At 31.2% G+C, this 23,613-nt stretch overlaps 1 protein-coding gene across 1 annotated transcript; it reads right to left on the bottom strand.

Moving 5' to 3' along the window:
- Positions 1–6,047: 6,047 nt before the first annotated feature.
- On the bottom strand, positions 6,048–8,704 carry LOC149560845 (germin-like protein 1-1). Its single transcript, XM_089827704.1, has 2 exons — positions 8,578–8,704; positions 6,048–6,634 (listed from the first exon to the last, which is right to left on the bottom strand). Exons 1-2 carry the CDS (start codon positions 8,702–8,704, stop codon positions 6,048–6,050), a joined length of 714 nt encoding a protein of 237 aa, XP_089683830.1.
- Positions 8,705–23,613: the final 14,909 nt, after the last annotated feature.

Raw genomic sequence — 23,613 nt, 5'->3', positions numbered from 1 at the left:
CCCTGGCCCCCATTGCAAGCCACTTCCCAACACTACAAGTAGATTACCTACCCTAAGCTCATGGAATCATAAATCACCAAAGTCTTGTATAAGCGACTGTAAAGAAAATCCAAAAGATAATCCATAAAAGGAATCATCAAATATCCACAATATAAGCATCAAATATCCATAATAAGAATCATCAAATCTCCAAGATAAGAATCATCAAATCTCCATGAGCATCTGAAAAAGCATCCATAGAAAATCATGACCACAACAGTTCTCTATTGGAAACTGAAGGCATCACTGATAATCATAAGTATCCATTGGTTCTTAATAACCAAAATATATCTTAAATAAATCACAATATCCATTGGTTCTCAACAAGCAACCAAGAATATCTCAAAATCATACTGATCGAAGACTCCAAAAGTGTTGAGTCAAACATGTCACAACATGACATCATCAAAATATAAATCAATACTTCAGTCCCATCATGGCGACTAGAAATTAATCTAAGGATAACTGATCGATGACTCAAAAATGATTAGCTTAGGTGTCTCATACACATACATCTCAACTTCACACATGAAGACTGATGAACAAATACAAACATTTCATAGAGCATATGATCACATTACCATGGTTGGGTTTATAAAGATCGAGACCAAATAAGATCAACATGCCAACACATCTCATAACCCCCGAGCCTCTGGTAACAACCTAGGACTGGTCAACAGTAGTTAACTCAAAACCCAAAACAAGAAGCATATAGAATACACGATGCAAACACATATTTTGGTTTACTAAAATCATATAGTTGAATTAAATATAGAGGTTTTTAGTTTTCTATTTGCAAATATACTTTCAAGTGTCTTAAGTTTCATCATTTGACCTACAAGTCAACCCAATTGTTCTCCTATAGCATTATCCTTCCATTATTAAGAATTACATTCTAAGAATAACTTAAGGATAAATATTTACTCATTAAATCATTTTCTTTATTTGCTAAGATCCATAGTACTAATTGGATAACTCTTCCTTAATGTTACTTCTACATTTCAACATAATCAAAATATCATTATTCATTCATAAAAGAACCATTTATCAATCTTCGAATAAAAAGATTATAACTTAATTAAAATGATCAATTTAATCTACCAATTAATATAGGTGCACAATTTCATGATCCGTTAACATTTTAATGGTTAAAACTCAATTAAATATTTCTAACACTTAAGCCTCTTAATTATAATCATTATTACATTGTCAGTAATAACCGTTAAAATATCTAAGTCATTATTCAAGTTATAAGACTTATCAACTTCGATATAGATAATCTACAATCTTGTTAAAAGAATTATATCAATTAAATCTCTATTACATAACTTAATTATTAATTAAATCTAATTAACTCTAATTAATTGATTTAATTAATAATTGCATAACCATAGCAACATTTCAATTAATATCAGTTGACTAATAACTAATTAGAATTCTGTAAGATATAAGTCAACTATAATTCAATACTTAAATGATCATATTAATAATTCAATAATAATAACTTGTTAATATTAATAACTAGCTATATTGAAAATTTTAATAATAGATCACATTCATCATTCTTTATGAATACTAATGTTTCCTTAATTAATTCGTATTAATGATAGTCATTTCAAGATAAATCTCATTCGCATAATATAATTATATTGACAACTCAATGAGTATTAATTGATTAAAATCAATTATAATCCAAATCCAAAAATTATTATCTTTTACGAAACTTCAATAAATAATCTCCACTAGCTTATCCCTAATCAAATTTGTTGATAACTATTTGAACCATTATTTATTAATAGTCTGCTAGTCTTTACAAACATTAATAAATAATGAACTCATCAAACTATAAATACTCGATCTATAGAATCCTTCCATATACTCATTAATTAATATTTGATTAACTCTTAACACCATTAAGGTAAATCGACAAGTTATCTAATAATACATAACATAACAATTCTACTTATAGTAATGTTATAACTTCATGTCAATTAATCCATTACCATTACATTCTCTTCATTTAAAATTGTCATTTCTTAAATTATTTAATATATATTAAATAATATTTAATATACATTAAATAATTAATATTAAAAGTCATCCATTCTCTATTGAATTCAATATCTCTATCCATTAGCTCTATTTACAAACTTTCCTTCAAAAATCTCCATTAATTCATTTAGAACATTCTTATTAGTCTTTAGACTAATTAAATAATTATTAAATTCTAATTATATTGCTTTGATATATTATTTTTGTGAAGTTTAAGCATAAAGAACTCTTGGTTATGAAAAATGGAGAAATATATATCCTTGAATAAAACAGTCCTAGTACGACGGCTATATCTCCCTAATGAACTGATGGATCGGGTTGAAATAAAAATTTGTTGGAGAGGGCCAAGTTGCGCCAATTCTGACTGGAGCGATCGAATAAATTCGATCATGATAAAAATTTATGAACGACTGAGTTCGGGTCTATCCAAGAGGTAGCGACATGACAATTTGTGATGAATTAAGAATTTTTTCTTAAAATAATTGTTCTCTAAATTTACCCATTCATCCATCTAATAGGTTTGTCCATACGCATCTGAAAATATAATTTGATAGAAAGATTACATCTAACCATTCAAATTTTCAACTTAGAATTTCTATTTTAATTTCAAATCTTGTCTATCTAATTTCACAATATAAATTCGAACCCAAACCCGATTAAGATCTAATTTCTTTCTCATTTGAAACTAGGGTGTTCTATTATTTTCTTCTCAACCAAATAAAATATCTAGATTCCAATTTCAAATTGTAGATTCAATCACAGAGAGTATTCAAACACATATAACAAACACAATGAAGATAGGAAGAGAAATAGTGCAAAGAGAGTATGCGAATATCACGAGTGCACCTGGACACTGATGCTAAATTTTCCATGCCTCAGAAGTCCATAGAAAATTCCTTCCTTCTCCATCATTCATAATTCTTCCAAGATCCAAATCAACCGAATCCTCCAAGTGACTAGAAGTGCTAGAAGAAGCATAGAAGCATGTAGAAGCATATGATCTTCTCAATGAATGTAAGCTTTGAAGCTTGTAGCTTGTAGCTTCCATTCAGCTTATAACTTGTAGCTTCCATTAAGCTTGTCCAGACACACTAGGAGAGCTTCTATTTAAAGGCTTCTAAGATGCATCTAGAGTGTCTCTAGAAACAACTAGAAGATAAGCATGACAACCAAGCATGAGTCTCCTCCAACCTTCTAGATGAGTCTTAAGGTTGTAGACACCATGTGCTTAAATAAAATATGCTAACTCCTAAGTGTAGACAACTAGTGCATTCTTAGAGTGCAAACTTCTGTGTTGTCTACATGACAACTCCCAAGAATTTGCCAACTCCTATGTGAGCAAATATTAAAATAATGCACAATTATTAATATAATATTTAATTTACTCTTTCCAATTTAATTTATTTATTTATTAAATCTCATGCACTAACTTTAATAATTCCACTTTTCAATCTTAATATATTTATATTTTAAGCACATGAAATCTAGAATCTTTTAATAATTTTAATATATTTTCCACTTTTAAATTTCATTTTCCAAAACTTAATTCGCTAAAATATTTATTAGCTTTAATAATAATATTATTTAGACATTTATTTAAAAATGAACTCCAAATATATTATTATTAAAATAAATATTGTCACATTCCAAATTTAAACTTTTAACTTTTATTTTCAAATTTAATTATTTTATTTAATTAATTTTTTAATTAATTAAATAAAATAAATATTATAATACCATATTAATTTTCATTTAATTAAACTATTAATTAAATCTTTTTAACTAGGCTTAATTAATAGAAAATACTCCAAAGACTCATAAAGGTAAAAATATGAAAAACCCATCATAGCCAAAATACATACAAAATCAAACCAAGGGTTAATATCACGAATTACGTCATCTAACGCATTCGAAGGGTACTCAACTCGGATACTTGTCCTAATTTTCCAATTAGAACAAATGGCTTAAAGGGTTGAGATTTGGACTTGAGAATTTATCTCCCCTTTCTTATCATTGAGATAATGTGATAGGGTACGCTCATCGTAACAATTCAGGGAAGTCGATATTTGGTACCTGCAACCTGCATAAAAACCACGCATGTACAAGCACAATATATACTAAACTAAACAGGCAATGGCAGGAAGTGGTGCATCGTGTAGATCCCGACTAGCAGGTGACTACGACTCCCTTCCTTAACCACATCAGACACGCCATACAAAAGTAAACACACAAAGAAAACACACACACCATACACATGCAAGTATGGGGTAAGTATCCATAAGAAAACACATATGATAAATCATCTTACTAATCATCATTAATAACTGAAAACAATGTAATGATCATCACACATACATGAAATGTAGAGTCTAAGTAATCTCATCACATAATAAACTGAATCCATAGCACAATATCTGATAATCTCAAAAGAATGCTGCTAACCAACAACATAAAACTAGCTCTAAAAGAGTTCAGCAATGATAACAAAATGTGAACTAGGGGCAGGCACTACATACTACGTTAGATTTATTGATAATCAGTTGCTAATTTCTCCCTCTTATATGTAAATGTCATACTATTTTTAAGTAATAAAAAAGGAAAGATTAATGACTTCAAAGCTCCATTTTCATGTAAATTTGAGATTAAATATATAATGGGAAGTTCATGTTGGGAATAAAAATAAAATGGGATTATGGTGATATAAATCCTTTGTTGTCATAAGTAACTGTGTGAATACTAATTTTCATATATTTAAGATACATAATTATAAGCTATTTAGGATCCTTTACAACTAAAATCTAAATTTGAGAATATTTAAAAGTTATATTTGCCACTATTATAGATAACTCCCAAGAAGCGGCATTATTGAGTAGACTAATATTTAACCTTGGTAGAGAGCATTGAAATTATCCAAATATGGTGTTAGGTTTATTTTTGATAATAAAAATAATAAGCCATTAAATATATACAAATAATAATGGTACTAGAATAGTCAAAGGTCTATTAGTGCATTTATATTTACCCTGTTTTTGGTGTTGTGAGTTAGATGAGTAAGAGAGAGCCCACAATTAATTTACTCCCCTCAAAGTAGATTATGATAGCAGTCCATGTGTCCAAGGAAACAATACAACTACAAATATTTAGTGCGAGAAATTCTTTCAATTATTGTAAAATTTAGATTGGATTCCAGAGCCAATGAGAAAGTAGACTATGGTAGTAGTCCATATGTCTAAGGAGACAATACAATTACAAATATTTAGTGTAATTGTTTTAATTATTGTACAATTTAGATTGGGTATCATATCCAATGTGCAATCTATTTAGTAAAGAATATTATTCTTCATACTGGAACTAAGCACATGGATGTCTATTATCATTAGTTTATCTAGAAAATATTATAGATACACAGTAAAGAAATGTTTCATATTATATTACCAAACTTATCACTTAGTATAAAAAGACTACAATTCCTGTTTATTTATTTCTTATTATACTACCCTATAATTAATTTTCTATTATATATATAAAAAATATAAATCACAATTAAAGTGCCATCCACATTATAAAATACTTTATCATAACTGCTAGTGAAATATCTCATTGCAAAAGAGGAAAAAAACAAAAACAAACAAACAAACTATGTTCATAAATCTAAGTTAAAAATATATATTTTTTCCTTCCAGAAATACCTGCGCAATGTGAGTTCCCTCATATAAGAATTACATTGCACATAGAAATGTGAAGAAAACAAACACAAAACTTGACTTCCATTTTAATAAAAATATTACTTGAAGCCCAATGACAATAAAACCAAATGGGACGCCATGGATTATTTTTCTTTGCATTCTTACAAGGAAGACTTTGATATAACCGAGCTGAAAACATTAAATGCAATAACATATTGTTTCAGGGCTTTGCAACTTTGATATTGATGAGATGATTGGTCCATATTCTAATTAATAGCTTGTAGGTGAATGTGAAGGCGCAGGTGCAGGTGCACTTGCAGAGATTTTGTTAGGCAACAATTCCTTGAGTTGTTGGCCATCGATATTAAATGCCTTAGCCAACACATCTTGAGGAAGAGGGGGATTACCTCCAAAGAGAGCAGATGCAACCAGTTGAACTCCTGGCAGCTGGCTGTTAAAAGCAGTAATTGTAGTTGCATGTGATTTCCCAACGTTTTGCTGAAAATGCACCAAACCCCTTGGTATCACATAAACATCTCCCTTCTCTAACTTTTTTGAGAGCAACTTATTATCTGTGGTAACAAAACCGGCCAAAATGGTGCCTTCCAATACAAATATGATTTCAGTAGCACGAGGGTGAATATGCGGGGGATTTAAACCACCAGGGGCGAATTCTCCACGGTTCATTGATATGCCCAGTGTGTTTATGCCTGGGAAATTTTCTACATGACCTGCGATGACATTGAAGCCAAAACCATCCGCTGTTGACAGTGGATTGAGTAGTCCTCTAAACAGGAAATCTGATGACTCTACTGACTTTGGGTCCTTGCATAGAAAACCGTTCACCACCACATTCCCTGATAAAATCATATAGATTTTTTTTTGTTTAGTTGTGTGCAGGAAAAAACTGGTTTGTTTGGATTACTTCATAAAAACTTGCCATGTACGTTCTCAATGAATATCATATATTTTTATTTGGCAGCACAATTTTTTATAGTTTAGATGAATTATATAGTTGACATGAGCAGAATAAAAGACCGGGCTTATTCATCACATGGTTTTTGCTTTTACCAACTTCAAATTTGTGACTTAAGTATTTAAAATATAAATATGTTTTTTAAATTTCAATATAAAATATCTTTGTATTTATTATTTTTAATCTAAATATAAATTATGTAGTGATTAAAAAAATATTGGGTTCAAATTAATCATATTGACTTAATAGATATGAAAGATAACATGTATTAAAATATTTAATATGTATTTAATCAATATATAAGATAATATAGATTAAAATTTTCAATCTTGAATTAATTGATATATCATTATAATTTAATAACTAATAACTAATATCAAATGAAAAGAAAATGAAGAATGCCTCTTAATCTAGTTAAAATCTAAATTATAAAAGATATTATACAATTTAAGACAAAATCTTTTTGTTTTATTAAGAAAGCAAGAATTCAACATCCTTGTTTTGCTGCATAATTTTATAGAGAATAAGGTGAAAATTTAATTAATCAAAATATACTAAATTAATTTTTCGACAAACTTCTGATTTTTGAAAGTCAAAATTATTTTAAAAATCATTCTATTATTATTAAACTATACAAATAATAATGTGAAAAACACACACACACACACACACACACACACACACACACACATATATATATAAAACAAAGAAAAGAAATGCCCATTCTTTGAATAGTTTTAAACTTAATTATATATCTTTTTTAATATTAAAGTTCAGCTAAAGATAATTGCATAATTGCAGCATAATCATGAATTTGATTTAGAAAACTTTTACAATGAAAAATACTAAATATTCTTTACCAATTTTCTCAAAACCTACATGCTTCACTAAACTTCTCTGTCCTCCTCTCTTTCTTGTGTATTATTCATTTATAGAAATTCTCATTCTCTAACATCTCCTTCTCCCACAACCTTCCCTCATCCTGTTGTCAATTAGACGGAAACCCATTCAACCGTTTTATAGTTTTCCTACTTTAGTCCTATCTGGTTAGCATCTTCGGCCATGTATATAAAATCTCGTTAAATTGTTTATTTCCAGTTGCACAAATTTCTGAATCAATCCCTAGGGTCTAGTGTTTCTATTTATAATTAGCAATAATCTTTGTCCTATTTACATGATGTTTTATTTGTTTTTCTTTCCAAATAACAACAGAGAAGACGAAGATTTAATATATTTAAAATAAGGATTTATTGACGAGCAATAGAAATGTTATATGGTAAATTAAATTATAATAATAGTATTATTGTCAGGACTTAATTATAGAGTTTTAAATTAAATTTATTGAGCTCTAGTTTATAAGTAAAATAAAAAAAAGTAAATAGAATGTTTAATATTTATTGTTGAAGTTAGGATATTTCATCTCTATGAACGAATGGTAAATGAATTCTTATCAACCACTACTCATACAACTTAAGCCAATAAATTTAACTGAAGAAATACATATGAAATACATAATTAAATTCTAACAAGAAATATAAAAAAAACTAACTGAATTACTTAAGCTGAAAATTTTTGCACATTACTTGCTGTAGGTAGTATTGAACCCATGATTGTTGGTTGAATTACCCTGCCCGGTTGCCATGAAATCTGGGGTACCTGTTGTGTATGGGTCATCGCATTCAATACCAACAGCTGTCACATTTCCTGTTACGAGAACACATGTAAATCTTCTGTTTTTATAAGCAAGCATACATTCCTTTCTACGAGGTAAACCAAATGATCCACTAGAACACAATCAAAATAAAGGGGTATTTTTTCATTTACCTTTACGCAAATCGGCCACACAGAAATCTTGCAGAGAATATGGGTCTGAGGCTCTAATGGCTTTGATTATCGACACCCATAAAACCCAGCTTAGTACAGCTTTTATCATAGTTCTGGAATTCCTCATCTCTAAAACTATACAGTTCTATATTCTTGCCACAAATCAACAATTGAGCTTGGTATGATTTGAACATTGTGTGAAAAGACCAGGATAGCAGATATTTATGGCATGAGAAGCCAAAATTAGTCACAATTTTGCAACAACAACTATAGACTTTTTGTGGGAAAACATTACTAAAATAGTTTGTTTGGATTAATTCTTAAGAACTTGTCAATCAATAGTGTGTAAATCAACTTTGTAATAAAAATTCACACATTAGACAAATTTGGCACCATAAGAACTTAGATATGAAAGATAAGCATTAATGCATAGAAGGAAGAAACACCATAATACAACACAAGACATTCTAGTGCAGAAAATCTATTAGGAGAAAAACCATAGAGATCAAACACACTAGATAATTTCCTAGTAAAAATATCCTATAAAAGATAGAAGGGGAATGCACATGCATTTAGGCACACTCACTAGAGCCCATTTAGGTCAAAGCTACAAAAGGGAAACAACCTTGAGGTTACAAAAAGGAAAATAAAACCAAGATTAAAATATAATCCACCGTGGACAGTAATCAACTCAATATTAAACTAACAGATAACATTTCTCATATGAAAAGAAAGTTTCAAGAAAATACAAAATATTTTTTCTCAACAATAGATTCCACTTATACCAAATCATTTGATCTCCAATACAACATGCTTGCATACTTTTCTTCCTTCCCATTACACTCTCTCTACATTACATGAATGATTTCATCTTCATATACATTACATTATAAAGAAGGTAAGTCTCAACATGATGTAAATTACAATTAACAATGTGACCCCAAGGTATTTTGGCTCAGTCATAGCTTAGACTCAAACAATTAATCTCCAACACACCACGATCCATAAATCATGTTCAAAATAAAATCTAGCATGCTACCTAAAAGAGTTGACCAATGACATACCAACACAATTCAAGAAATATTCTAAATTTCATAGCCTAGAGTGATCCAAAAAAAAAGAAGAGGAAAAAGTTAAGAAAAACACGAAGCATATTAAAATACCACATTAGCAACAAAAGCATCATTTCCTTATAATCCACAAAAAATATTGCACTTTTTACCATGAGAATCAAATAGCTTCCTCTATCATCAAAGAAAAATATCTTTCCAATATTCAAAATCATAAACATTTCTAGGTGAGGACACACATCTAAGTCCTAAACATACGACCATGCTAGTGATGAAAATATTGCATAATTGGTACACCCTAGTCTAAAAACTACAACATTGTCTTCTTTAGAATAACCAAAAAATTCAATAAACCAATTTATGACAAAAAAAAAGTCTATTAATTATCCTTTCAAGTTTGAGTTTATGTGACTAAAAGATGAAAATGTTATGGAACTTATTAAGTAATGGTGGGGAGAAACTAAGGTCAAATGGTCCAAGCTATTCAAGATTTTTAGAAAATTAAAGGTAATGATGAAAAACCTACTAATATGGAATATAATTCACTATTTTAATATCAAAAGGAGAAAAATAAAAAATTAGAAGAAGAAATGTAAATAATTAATGAAGAGGTTATTGAGAAAGGTATGGATACAAGTCACTACCATAGAGGTAAATTGTTTATAACTGAATATAATGATAGACAAGCCAAAGAAGATATCTTTTGGCACTAGAAATCAATAGAAACATGGTTAGAATAAAATCATAAAAAGTGGAATTATTCCATAATTTTAGAACACGATAATTAATAAAAAAAAAAAAAAGAACTAGTAAAGGAAATTGTACCGAAGAACCAAACATATTTGTATTTGAAACAATAAAGTTTTATAAAAATATCTTTAACAATTGGAAATGATCCAATTTAGGAACAAGGGATAAAATAATTACAAATATTCCAACAAGATAAGGAACAAAACATAATTCTGGGAGCTAGATTCTCTAAAAGTTAAATTGAAGCATCATTGATGTAGTGAACCCTAATAAGGATGTTGGAAATTTGGCTAACGTAATATGGTAGGTGTTTTCATTAATAGAAATATTATGAAGTATTAAGGCCCCTGAAGATGAGTCAAGTTTAGTATGGAGTTACATAGAAAATTGTCTAAGTGTAAAGCATGAATACATGTTACATTTAGACTATTTTGTTTGGCAAGCTTTACAGAAGATATATATGGTCATGTGGACTTAAGGGAAGTTAGTTTGGACATCTCAAAAGATGTATGTTAGTCCACTAAACTTTTCAATTAGTTTTAGATATATTTTGGTAAGATTTGTAGCAACAAGTTTTGTATCATAGAAACAAAGAATTGGCATTTTGGTCAAGGTATTATTTTGATTTGCCAAAAAATGAATTTGATAAGGTAACAACAAAATACATGATGTTAAACCTCATGTGGTATAATGTAATATGAAGTTTTAGTAAAATGTAAAGGAGTGCAAGGGCAAAAACTTAAAGTTTTTGTTGTAGACAAATAAGTTTTTGATTAAGAAAAGTATGAAATTATATTATAATTATATGATTGACTTATGTGCACTTTGATGACATTGTATACATGTGAAGCTGATGATCAAAGTAGAGAAGGGAGATGTATAAATTCTTTTATATGCAAATAACTACAAGGACTAATTTGATACTCAAGACATCAACATAGTAAAGGATTTAAATATACATAACTTGTAAAGTTGTACATGATTGTTTGGCCAATGAGCTCAGCTTGTTAAAGGATAGGCCATTGGTTGTCATTATTTGTCATATTTTAAATTTTTTACATAATCATAGAAAGAATGTAGGATTACCTTATCTCTTTATTACTTACAACAATTACATTTAGTTCTTATGACAATATAAAACTATAACATTTATTTACTTGGATTAATATTAAGGGATTCATCAAATTTTATTCTCAACTATAAATTACCTCTTTATACTATGCTTACTAAGTGATTTAAATAAAATTCTTACAATTCTTATGAATTTATTATAAGATTATTGAGTCAATTAAGAGGGCTTTGACTATAAAAAGAAAGGCTCAAGAATATTGATTTGAAAATCAAGCATTTAATGAGAATGAGAAAGCTTAAAACTTTCATTTGATTCAATTAGAAAAATTTCTACATTGATTAACATTGGCTTATATTTTATTAAAGCCATTATCCATGTGGATAACCACTTATGAGAATGAAAATTCCCATCTAATAAACTTATTTATAGGAATAACTTCAAACACCAAATTATTCATTTTATTTACTAACTATCTATAAATATAACTAATGTATTGCTATAACATCCCTGACCCCCTCCTTATTACATTAATTGAACAAGAGTAGAATTTTCAAAGGTTATTAACCCGGTCCTCTAGAGACTTTGAGGAAGGGCCTACACCAATCCTTATTTTTCACTCATGAAATATCGAGATGATAATGCTAGTGGACCTCCTAACCAAAAATCCTTAAGTTTTCTTCATAATATGTGTGTTTCCACCTCCCCTATACAATGAGATGTTGGTTTCTCTAACCATTTTTATCTATTAGTGTCAAACACTTAGTCATTTACAAGGTATAAATAGATAGTCATCATTGCAATGAAGTTTCTCTATATAGGCCAAGTCATGTACATAAGAAAGTATGTACTAAGCTCTATATGAGCTGAGTAAGTTTATGGTCATCGGGTATTTGCATACGAGCCAAGATAAAAAAAACAACCAAGAAAGTTCTAAGCATACAAGTGTAGAGCTATATAGTATGTATTGATTGCAATATAGACTGAGCAACATCAATGCCAAGCATCAAACAATAGTAAAGATCAAGAAATTTAGAGTTTACATAAAAGTTAGAAATGGAATAAAATTTGAGGTAAAACAATTTCCAAGCCAACTAGGAAAGAATATTTAATACATGAAAAGGTTGTTACAAAACATTTAATATTTGTAGAGGTTGTTAATGATGTGGATTACATATCTCTATGTTGTGTGATCAATGATTTAGATGAAGAGGCAAAATATGGAAGCCTCTAGAGAAATCTTTAAAAAACTCTTTAAATAGAAAAGATCTTAACCTAGATCAATGGAAGGATGCAATAATTAGTTAGTGTGCGAAGATGAGAGGGAGATGAGAAGAGAAGTGTGTGATTTTTATCAGATTAGAAGTTAGTGAAAGGGTTATGTTATCACTTAACAGAGCAAGCGACCTATTCAAGGCAATGAAGTGAATGGGGAAAATAATTTTATTAGATCATACAAGAGGATCAATTATCAAGGAGGAGACTCAAAATCAACTTATTGAGAATACCAAGAGTTAGGTACTGAATTAGTTCTAACCAACTTGAATCAAGGTAAATCTCTTAATAGAGTTGTATTAATAGATCTTTGTAAATCTCCTAATAGAGTCCTTACTTTGTTGTAAGTGTTAAATCCTCTAACAAGGTAAGACCTAACAATCTCTTAAGCTTTTAATAAGGTAGAGATGTCATAGGGTAGATCATATTTTATGATCAAACATTATAACCATAACAGGTTAACTTTATAGGGTAAAAGCACAAACCCATGTCACGCTTTTGTAAAGGAAAAGGCTAACAAAAGTATAACTATTCACCTTCAATTACATAAAACTTGTATTATTGTTTAGAATTTGAGAATGAAGTAAACTAATGAAATATGTAGAAATGGATGAATTTTAGGACTATAAGTTTTGATAAATTTTTGGAATAAGAATTGATATTTTTTCCTAGTTTTTATAGATATTTTTTTAGTTGCTGAAAAATATTGAAAATTAGGTGTTTAGTTCCCACCACAAAACTATATGAAAATAAAATTACTTCCATTTGAACTTAGACTATGTTATAGATAAAATATATAGCTCAAACATTCAAAAATAAAAATTGCCTTTAGATCTATATTCTCTCTTTTATAATGATTCAAATTTCAACATGCCTAAAATCGATAGTTTTCATCTCCCACCACATTTTTCAAAACAAATCTATTCTAACTATAAGAACATGTATACATTTCAGAAGAGGACTCTCTCCTCTAGAACATCATATAATTTTTAATTTTTTTTTATATGATTTAATATTTTTTTCTTTCTCAAAATCGACATCTTTTCAAGTGTTAAAATACTTGCTTGTAATTTTTTTAAAATTATAATATACTATATCTAATTAAAACACTATAAACTCTATATGAGAATATTCTTGACTTTGAGCTCTATAAAATGGTGTTTATGTGTTATGGAAAAAATATCATAAAAAATAGTGAGAGTTATTGAAACATCATTTTGTTAGAATTCTTTAGAATAACTAAGAGGGGGGAGTGAATCAGTTATCCAAGGTCCAATTATGTCCAATACAACTTTTTCTACAAATCCTTAATGGCACATAACTGAAATTATCATGCATGGAATTGAACATTAAACAACCATGAAAATTAAACATACATCACACCATAACACTAAGGATTTTGATGACCCAAAAACCCTCCAGGAATAAGAAGGTAAAACTGGAGTGGGGATGATACCCACAAAATAACTGCGTAATTGATTTCAACCACTTTTGATGGTTTGCCTTATTAAAGGCCTAAGATGTGACCCTGTTAAAGGATTTAAGAACATTCAACTTAGAATATCACCCTGTTAAACGATTTACATAGAGTTGTTAGGCTAACTCAAGTCCATGGGATTTTTAGTAACCTTCTTAAAAGAATCTTTCATCCCTCTCTAAGGATCTCCTATCCTCCTCTTAAGGATCTCTTTATCCTTCTCCTAAGGATCTCTTTATCGTTCTCTTGAGGATCTCTTTATCCTTTTCCTAAGGCTTATCCACCTAGCTATTAAGCTAACCTAGCAATGTAGGGTTTCAATATCTAATACAATGGTAAGAAAGTATTAGAAGGGTTTTGACCTGATACAGATTGCAACTTCAACCTTGCAGATTTCAGATCACTTCTTCAGTTCCTTTCTTTGTTTGGCTTTTCTCCCTTGTGCAGATAGCTTGTTCACCATTCAAGATCTATCTCCTTGAGTTCTCTCACTCAATATGCCAAAGCACTCTATGGTCACTTGATCAACTTAGAGTCTTGATGCTTTGTTCTTACTCCTCTTGGCTTCTTCGCATGATCACACTTATGAACAACTCCCTCTCATGCATGCATGCTTGACCTCTAATGTATAACTCCTTATAAAGAAGTTTTGTTCTTCATTTCCCACTCAATTCTTTATTTGATGTTGACAAAACGGTATTGTTTTCTCTCCAAATTGTTTCTTCTAAAAACTTCATGATAAATCCATTAATATTTTCCTTGAATTGATTTTCATGGATTACATAGAATTATGTGACATCTACTCATCATCCTTATCATCCAACTAATTCACAAAATTCGATGTAACAACCTTATCATTGCTGATCTGGTGAATCTTTGACTTTAACAAATAATGCACCAACTTGGCATCATTGACTTACTAATGCTCAGCTCCTTCTATGTTACTTGACTTCTATTATTATTTTAATGGCACTCAGCACCTGAAGAAATTGTATGTTACTCGGCACCTGATCTTCACTCGACATCCATTATCTTTTTCTTCTACTCGACACCTGAAGGCTGCTTGGTGCTTGAAGATCTCTCAGCATCCATTATATTTTTTTTGCTACTCGGCACTTGAAGGATTCTGTGTTACTCGATGCCTGAAGATCACTCAACACACACTAAGTTGAACTTTCTCAGTTTCAACTGAAAATATGTTTGGCACTAACTAACTTGGCTCTCTCCAATGAACTTAGCTAATCCTTACATCTTTGATGTATCTCAGTGTGTCTATCCTCTGTATCTTAGAGTATGTCATCAATACACTATTTCATCAATGGCTTAGCTAAACTTTATACTTCATTAAAACATCATAACTTCAACCTTTCTCTAGGTACTCTAGTTACACCTCCTTGTCAATCAACCAATTGATAGTATTTGGATCACTTAAGCAATTGTCATTCCTACAAGTAGCAAGTTTAACATCAATGACAAAAAAATGATTGAAACATTCTTTACTAGTTCCATTATTTTTTATTTGTAATCTTTTCAATCATTTCCAACAATCTCCCTCTTTGGCATTGATTGCAAACCAAATTGATCAAGCTGATCAACTTAGTTACCACTAGTTTTCTTTTGCTAATACAAACTTAATCCTTTGTTCTGCTTCTACTTCTCCCTCTGGACTATTGCATCCTTACTATTCTGAATCTCCCTCTTTCATATACCTCTCTCATATATATATATATATATATATATATATATATATATATATATATATATATATCTCCCTCTTACTTTGTATTGATCAGTTTCTCATATATCTCCCTCTTTGACATAAATGCCAAAGATGTAGCATCTTCAACATGATAAATATAAGCTTTGCATCCTCATGTTATCTCCCACTGTCACCATGCTTGTGACTGATTTGGAGTTTCTATTCCTATTTTCATTCCTCTGCATCATTCTTTTGATATTTCAATGATCTACTCCTGTTGATGCAGGGTAGCTTCTTTGTTGCTTTAGACTACTTGAGTTAGGGGCATTACTCCCAACTTGCTTCTAAGATATTCATAAGCATCCTTGGAAAATGGTTTGGTGAAGATATCTGTAGTTTGTTCCTTTGTGTGAATGTATTCCATCTTCACTTGTTTGTCTTCCACCAATTCTCTAACATAGTGATACTTGATTGCAATATGCTTGGTTTTTGCATGCATTACTAAATTCTTGGATATGTTTATAGCACTTGTATTATCACAATACAGTATCACAGGTTTGGTTACCTCTTCTTTCATTCCTTTCAATAGATGTTTAAGCCACACAATGTTCATAAAATTGACTGCTACTGCCACATATTCTGCTTCTACAGTGGATTGAGATGTGCATGTTTGTTTCTTGCTAGTCCAAGTAACTAGCCTTTTACCTAAGAATAATGCTCCTCCACTTGTGCTTTTCTTGTCATCAATGTTGCCTCCCTAATCTGTGACTGTGTATGCATCGAGCTCAAACTTCTCATTCTTTTTTTAATATAGGCCAAAATCATCAGTTCCTTTGAGATACCTCATTATCCTTTTTACTTCCATGAGATGATTTTCTCTAGGATTAGTAGAGAATCTAGCAACTATTCCAATTGCTAGTGCTATGTCTGGTCTGCTATGTACAAGATATTGTAGTTTTTCAATCATGGATTTGTACATTGTTTGATTAACTTCAACTGATTCATCATTTTTAGTTAGCTTATCTCCTGTTGCCATTGGTGTGCTGACTAGTTTGGAATCTTCTAATCCAAACTTCTTGAGTATCTCCTTGATATATTTTGATTGTGTCACAAATGTACCATGTTTTAATTGATGTACTTGCAATCCAACAAAGAATTTGATTTCTCCAAACATTGACATCTCAAACTCATGTTTCATTTTTTTAGCAAAATTTTTGCAAAGTACTTCCTTTCCTCCAAAAATTATGTCATCCATAAATATTTCAGATACAAGGATATCCTTACCTTCTTTTGATTTGATATAGATGTTGTTTTTATCATCAGTCCTTGCAAATCCTATTTGCACTAGATACTTGTGAAGTCTCTCATACCAAGCTCTAGGGGCTTGCTTTAATCCATATAGAGCCTTGTGTAATTTGCATACATTATTTTTGTTCTTTTCATCAACAAAACCTTCTGGTTGCTCTATGTAGAATTCCTCTTCAAGTATATCATCCAGAAATGTGAACTTAACATCCATTTGATAGACTTTAAATTCTTTGAAGGCTGCATATGCCAGTAAGGTCCTTACTCCTTCCATTCTAGCAACTGAAGAAAAAGTTTCTCCATAGTCTAGTCCTTCTTCTTATGCATACCCTTTGCAAACTAGTCTTGCCTTGTTCCTTGTGATTTCACCATTCTCATCTAACTTGTTTCCGAACACCCACTTGGTTCCAATCACATTCTTATCAGTTGGTCTTAAGACTAAGGTCCATGTCTTGTTCTTCTCAATTTGTTCTATTTCTTCTTTCATAGCATTGTACCAGTCATCATCTATTATGGCTTCACTTAATATTTTTGGTTCCATTTTGCTGAGTAGACATGTTTCACTTCTTAGTCTATTCCTTGTCATTGGTCCTTCCTCTTTATTTCCAATAATTTGATCTGTAGGATGATGTCTTTTCACATACTTTGCCAATACAAGTTCTTTCCTTGTTTTCATGTTGTATCTTTCAGAATCTAAATCCTCATGCATATTTTCATCAGGTGTTTGTTCATTTTCTTCTTGTTGGCTGTTCTCAAACTTTGAATGAACATTTTTTGTATTTTGCAGCTCGGCTTCTGAATGTGTTTGCTATTTGACATTCACCATCTATGACTTGGTAGATACTGGATTTTGTTGTTGATTGTCATTCTGAGTTGCAACTTCACCATTATTGGATATACCTTTATAAAAGTATACAAAGGTCTTCTATTCTTCTAATTTCTTGGCGTTCTCAACACTTTGAACTTTTACAAGCTCATCATACTTCACATTTGTGCTTTCTACTACTTTGTTAGTGTTAACATTCAAGCACTTATAAGCTTTACTTCTAGTAGACTAACCAAGAAATGTGCCTTCCTCACTTTTTGCATCAAAATTTCCATTTCTAGAATCTTTATATATATAGCATTTGCATCCAACTATTTTGAAATATTTTACATTAGGAGAATGCCCATACCATAATTCAAAAGGTGTTGGATTTGTACCTTTCTTGACTTGAACTCTGTTGAGTGTGTAGACTACAATACTTACAGCTTCTCTCCAGTACTTGAGTGCAACATTTTTCTCCATCATTAAAGTCCTGGCATAGTCAATAACTGATCTATTCCTTCTCTCTACTATAGGATGCTAATGTCTACCTTTTAATTCCTCTTTCATTACAAAACTCTTCAAATTCTCTTAATGTGAATTCACCTCCTCTGTCAGATTTGAGACATTTTAGGCTCTTTCTCTACTCTAGCCAAGTTCCATTTGAACATTTGGAATGCATCTAATTTTTGTTTCAAGAACATGACTATCATCATCCTTGAATAGTCATCTACAAATAGCATTATGTATCTGTCACCTTTGTAGCTTTGTACTTCAATAGGACCACACAAATCAGTATGAACTAGCTCTAATACTTCACTAGAAGTATAAATCTTGCTTTTGAAAGTTGACTTGGTCATCTTCCCTAGTTGGCATTGTTTTCACATGATGTTATTAGGTTTCTTCAACTTTGGTAGTCCTCTGACTTTCTTCATTTTGTTGATGCTTATCAGATTGTCAAAATTTACATGACATAGCCTCTTGTCCCATAACCATACATCATCAGTTTGAACAATGAGCCAAGAAGAATCTTCCATGTCAAGGTAAAACAAATTACTCTTAGTCTGATCACCTTTTCCTAATAGAATTCCTTGAGAATCATAGATCTTAGCAACTCCTTTTTCAAATTCAACCTTACATCCTATGTTGCCTAACTCTGAGACACTTAACAAGTTATAATTCAGGCCTTCAATGTAGTATGCATTATCACATGTTATCTTTTCAGTAAGATTGATACTACCTTTCCCTTTGATCTGACATGGTGCATTATTACCAAATCTAACACTATTTCCTTCATATTGAGTAAAGGTAATGAACTTACTTTCGTCTCTAGTCATGTGATGAGAGCATCCGCTATCTATGATCCATCTATCATTCCTATTCATGCAGGTTACCAGGGCAGTTGCTTCATCTTCATCTGATTCATCTTTCATAGCCACATAGACTAATTCATCATCATTCTCGTTAGAGTCTTCTTCAACAATGTAGCATCTTTTGCCTTTACCTTTGTAGTCCTTGTTTTCCTCTTTCTTGTTCTTGAAGTTTCCTCCATCCTTGTAATTTTTCTTTTGTGTGCATCTAGCTGCAATGTGACCAACTTCATTACAATTAAAATAGATGATTGGTAGCTTACCTTTGAATTTCCCTCTTCCTCTGTGAAATCTTCTTGCTAGTAATGCCTCTAATTGGTCTACATCATCTTCATTAGTGTTGCTGTCACTAGATACATACTTTTCTTTTCCATTCTTTTTCTTTGTTTTCACCTCATCATTGTCTTTTAATGTCATCTTGGCTTTGAATGCAAATTCAAAGTTTTTTGGCTTGTAGTTGTCAAAGTTGGATAGCTCAAAGGCAGCGAGTCTTCCAATTATTCCTTCAAATGTCACTGTGTTTCCTGGGACACATCTAAGCTCTTGGATGGCTGATACTCTTATAGCATAGATGGGAAGCAAAGTTGTCAAGTATTTGCTACATACTATTTCTTCTACTAACTATCCTCCTAGGCTTCTTATGGCACTAACTACTTCCTTCATTCTTGCACCATATTGGGTAGTATTTTCTCCTTCTTCCATTTTCATGTCATCAAATTTTCCTCTTAGGCTTCTCTTTTGGCTCTCTTAACATTATCATCTCCTCCATAGATTCTTGACAATGTTTCCCACATCTGATGTGAAGTATCACATCCTTTGATGTCATCATACTTGGCATAGCTTAGTGCTAAAGCAATATTTAACATTGCTTGATTGCACTCCTTCTTCTTGCTCATGTCATCTACAGTGAGGGGTCCTGTAGGGTCTACATTATCAACTGTGATTGAGGTCTATGCATAGTCACCTATTGATCCAAGGTGTAGCTTCATCAAAATTTTCCATGCAACAAAGCTGTCTTTGTTTAGCTTGGAAACTTCTCTCTTGGACATCTTGATCTTCCTGCTACTAGTACCTTGAAACAAATCAGCAATCAGCTCTGATACCAATTGTTAGAATTCTTTAGAATAATCGAGAGGGGGGGGGGGGGGGGGGGGGGGGTGGGGGGCGTGAATCAATTATCCAAGGTCCAATGATGTCCAATACAACTTTTTCTACAAATCCTTAATGGCACATAACTAAAATTATCATGCATGCAATTGAACATTAAAAAACCATGAAAAGTAACCATACATCACACCATAACACTAAGGATTTTGATGGCCCAGAAACCCTCCAGGAATAAGAAGGTAAAACTGGAGTGGGGATGATACCCACAAAATAACTACGCAATTGATTTCAACCACTTCTGATGGTCTGCCCTGTTAAAGACTTTACTAATTGTAAGATGTGACCTTGTTAAAGAATTTAAGAACATTCAACTTAGAATGTCACCCTGTTAAAGGATTTACATAGAGCTGTTAGGCACACCCAAGTCCATGGGATTTTTAGTAACCTTCTCAAAAGAATCTTTCATCCCTCTCTAAGGATCTCCTATCCTCCTCTTAAGGATATCTCTATCCTTCTCCTAAGGATCTCTTTATCCTTCTCATGAGGATCTCTTTATCTTTTTCCTGGGAATCTCTTTATCCTTTTCTTGGGGATCTCTTTATCCTTTTCCTGAGGCTTATCCACCTAGTTGTTAAGCTAACCTAGCAATGTAGGGTTTCAATATCTAATACAATGGTAAGAAAGTATTAGAAGGGTTTTGACCTGATATAGATTGCAACTTCAACCTTGTAGATTTTAGATCACTTCTTCAGTTTCTTTCTTTTCTTGGCTTTTCTCCCTTGTAGTGCAGACAACTTGTTCACCATTCAAGATCTATCTCCTTGAGTTCTTCCACTCGTTACGTCAAAGCACTCTATGGTCACTTGATCAACTCAGAGTCTTGATGCTTTGTTCTTACTCCTCTTGGCTTCTTTGCATGATCACACTTATGACCAATTCCCTCTCATGCATGTGCGCTTGATCTCTAACCTATAACTCCTTATAAAGAAGTTCTGTTCTTCATTTCCCACTCAAATCTTTATTTGATCTTGAGAAAATGGTATTTTTTTCCCTCCAAATTATTTCTTCTAGAAACTTCATGATAAATCCATTAATATTCACCTTGAATTGATTTTCATGGATTACATAGAATTCTGTGACATCTACTCATCATCCTTATCATCCAACTAATTCACACAATTCGATGTAACAACCTTATCATTGCTGATCTAGTGAATCTTTGACTTTAAGAAATAATGCAGCAACTCGACATTATTGGTTTACTGATGCTTGGCTCTTTCTATGTTACTTGGCTTCTATTATTATTTTATTGGCACTTGGCACCTAAAGAAATTCTATGTTACTCGACACCTGATCTTCACTCAACATCCATTATCTTTTTCTGCTACTTAACACCTGAAGGTTTCTTGACACTTGAAGATCACTCGGCATCTATTATATTTTTTTGCTACTCAGTACCTAAAGGATTTTGTATTACTTGGTGCTTGAAGATCACTCGGCACACACTAAGTTGAACTTTTTTGGCTTCAACTAAAAATTTGTTCGGCACTAGCTAACTTGGCTCTCTCCAATGAACTTAGCTAATCCTTACATCTTTGATGTATCTTAGTGTGTCCATCCTCTGTGTGTTAGAGTATGTCATCAATACACTATTTCATCAATGGCTTAGCTGAACTTTATAATTCATTACAACATCATAACTTCAAATTTTCTCTAGGTACTCTAGTTACATCTTATTGATTGCCACCTCCTTGTCAATCAACCAATTGATAGTATTTGGATCACTTAAGCAATTGTCATTCCTGCAAGTAGCAAGTTTGACATCAATGACAAAACAATGATTGAAACATTCTTTACCAGTTCCATTATTCTTTATTCATGATCTTTTCAATCATTTCCAGCACATTTTTTTGAAATAATTTCATTTCTTGAGTAATTGGATACATATTAGTATAAAACATGCATTTAATAGACATTTCCAATTAGAAAAGTGTGAGACCATATATAACTTAGCTAGAATGAACTTATCTAGATCATATATTTGAAGAAAATTGATTTTTAGATAGAAATACTCAAATTTAGTTGTTTTGATAAGTTAGCCTAAAAGGTGACACAACTTTGGACTTTTACCCTTTATTATTGTAATATTGAAGATTTTTGTGGATGTCATCTCCACCCCAATTTTTCCTTCACCTTGTAGGGTTTTTGGGTAAAAAATATTGTGTTATGTGTTTATTTTCATGCATGTGATAGATCAAATTTATATGTTACTTGAAAAATTTACATTATAAATTTTTACATGCTCAAGATTATTGATAGATGTGAATGAATTGGTGAAATTTTTTAAGTATTTAAGACTCTGATTCACCTCCTCCTCTCAATATCTTGTTTATCTTATTTATAATTCCACACTCAACAATTGACATCTGAGAACTAGTACTTTGAGAGAAGCTTAATCACTTAGAGATTAGATCTTAGAGATGGAGCCTTTCAAACTGGACAAGGTTATTGACAATCAGGTGATTGAAATCTAACTCATACTATAGAAACTTGACAAAGAAAGGCAAGATCTAAAGGATTCCTTAAATAGGAGAAAATAAATTGCCATCCAAATAAAATAATTTTCCTATGAAGAAGTTGAGACTGAAGGACTATTTGAATCAATCAATCCAAATGAAAAAGCATTTCTAGATCTACTTGAAAAGAATAAACTCTTGAATAAAGAAATAAGAGGACTAAAATGAGAACATGAAATTAAATCAGTAAGATTATGTGAAGTGACTGAATAAAAGAAGAAAGCTGAAGAAGTAAGGACTATGGGTGAAGAAGAAATAAGAGTAATGGCTACCAAACTTGAAGAAAGGACATCAGATGTCCAAAAGCTCAGAAACACACAACTGGACATGATAAACCAACTAATACCTGCAAATCAGGAATTGAATCACAAGGATGTGGAAATAGAAAACCTCAAACCATAGAATGACATACTAAAGAATGAGTTGTAAAATGAGAAGGATAAATCTAAAAAGAAATGAGGTATTTTGAAGAACTTATGAAGTCATCTATCTATTCTAAAGGGCCAAGACATTCATGTACTGAAAAAGGAGAA

This window comes from Cupressus sempervirens, chromosome 4 (genome assembly GCF_028749045.1).
Source record: "Cupressus sempervirens isolate cs-2001-9-10 chromosome 4, ASM2874904v1, whole genome shotgun sequence".
NCBI lineage: Eukaryota > Viridiplantae > Streptophyta > Pinopsida > Cupressales > Cupressaceae > Cupressus > Cupressus sempervirens.
Note: the sequence above shows the minus strand (reverse complement) of the source record. Positions and strands in the feature narration are given on the sequence as shown.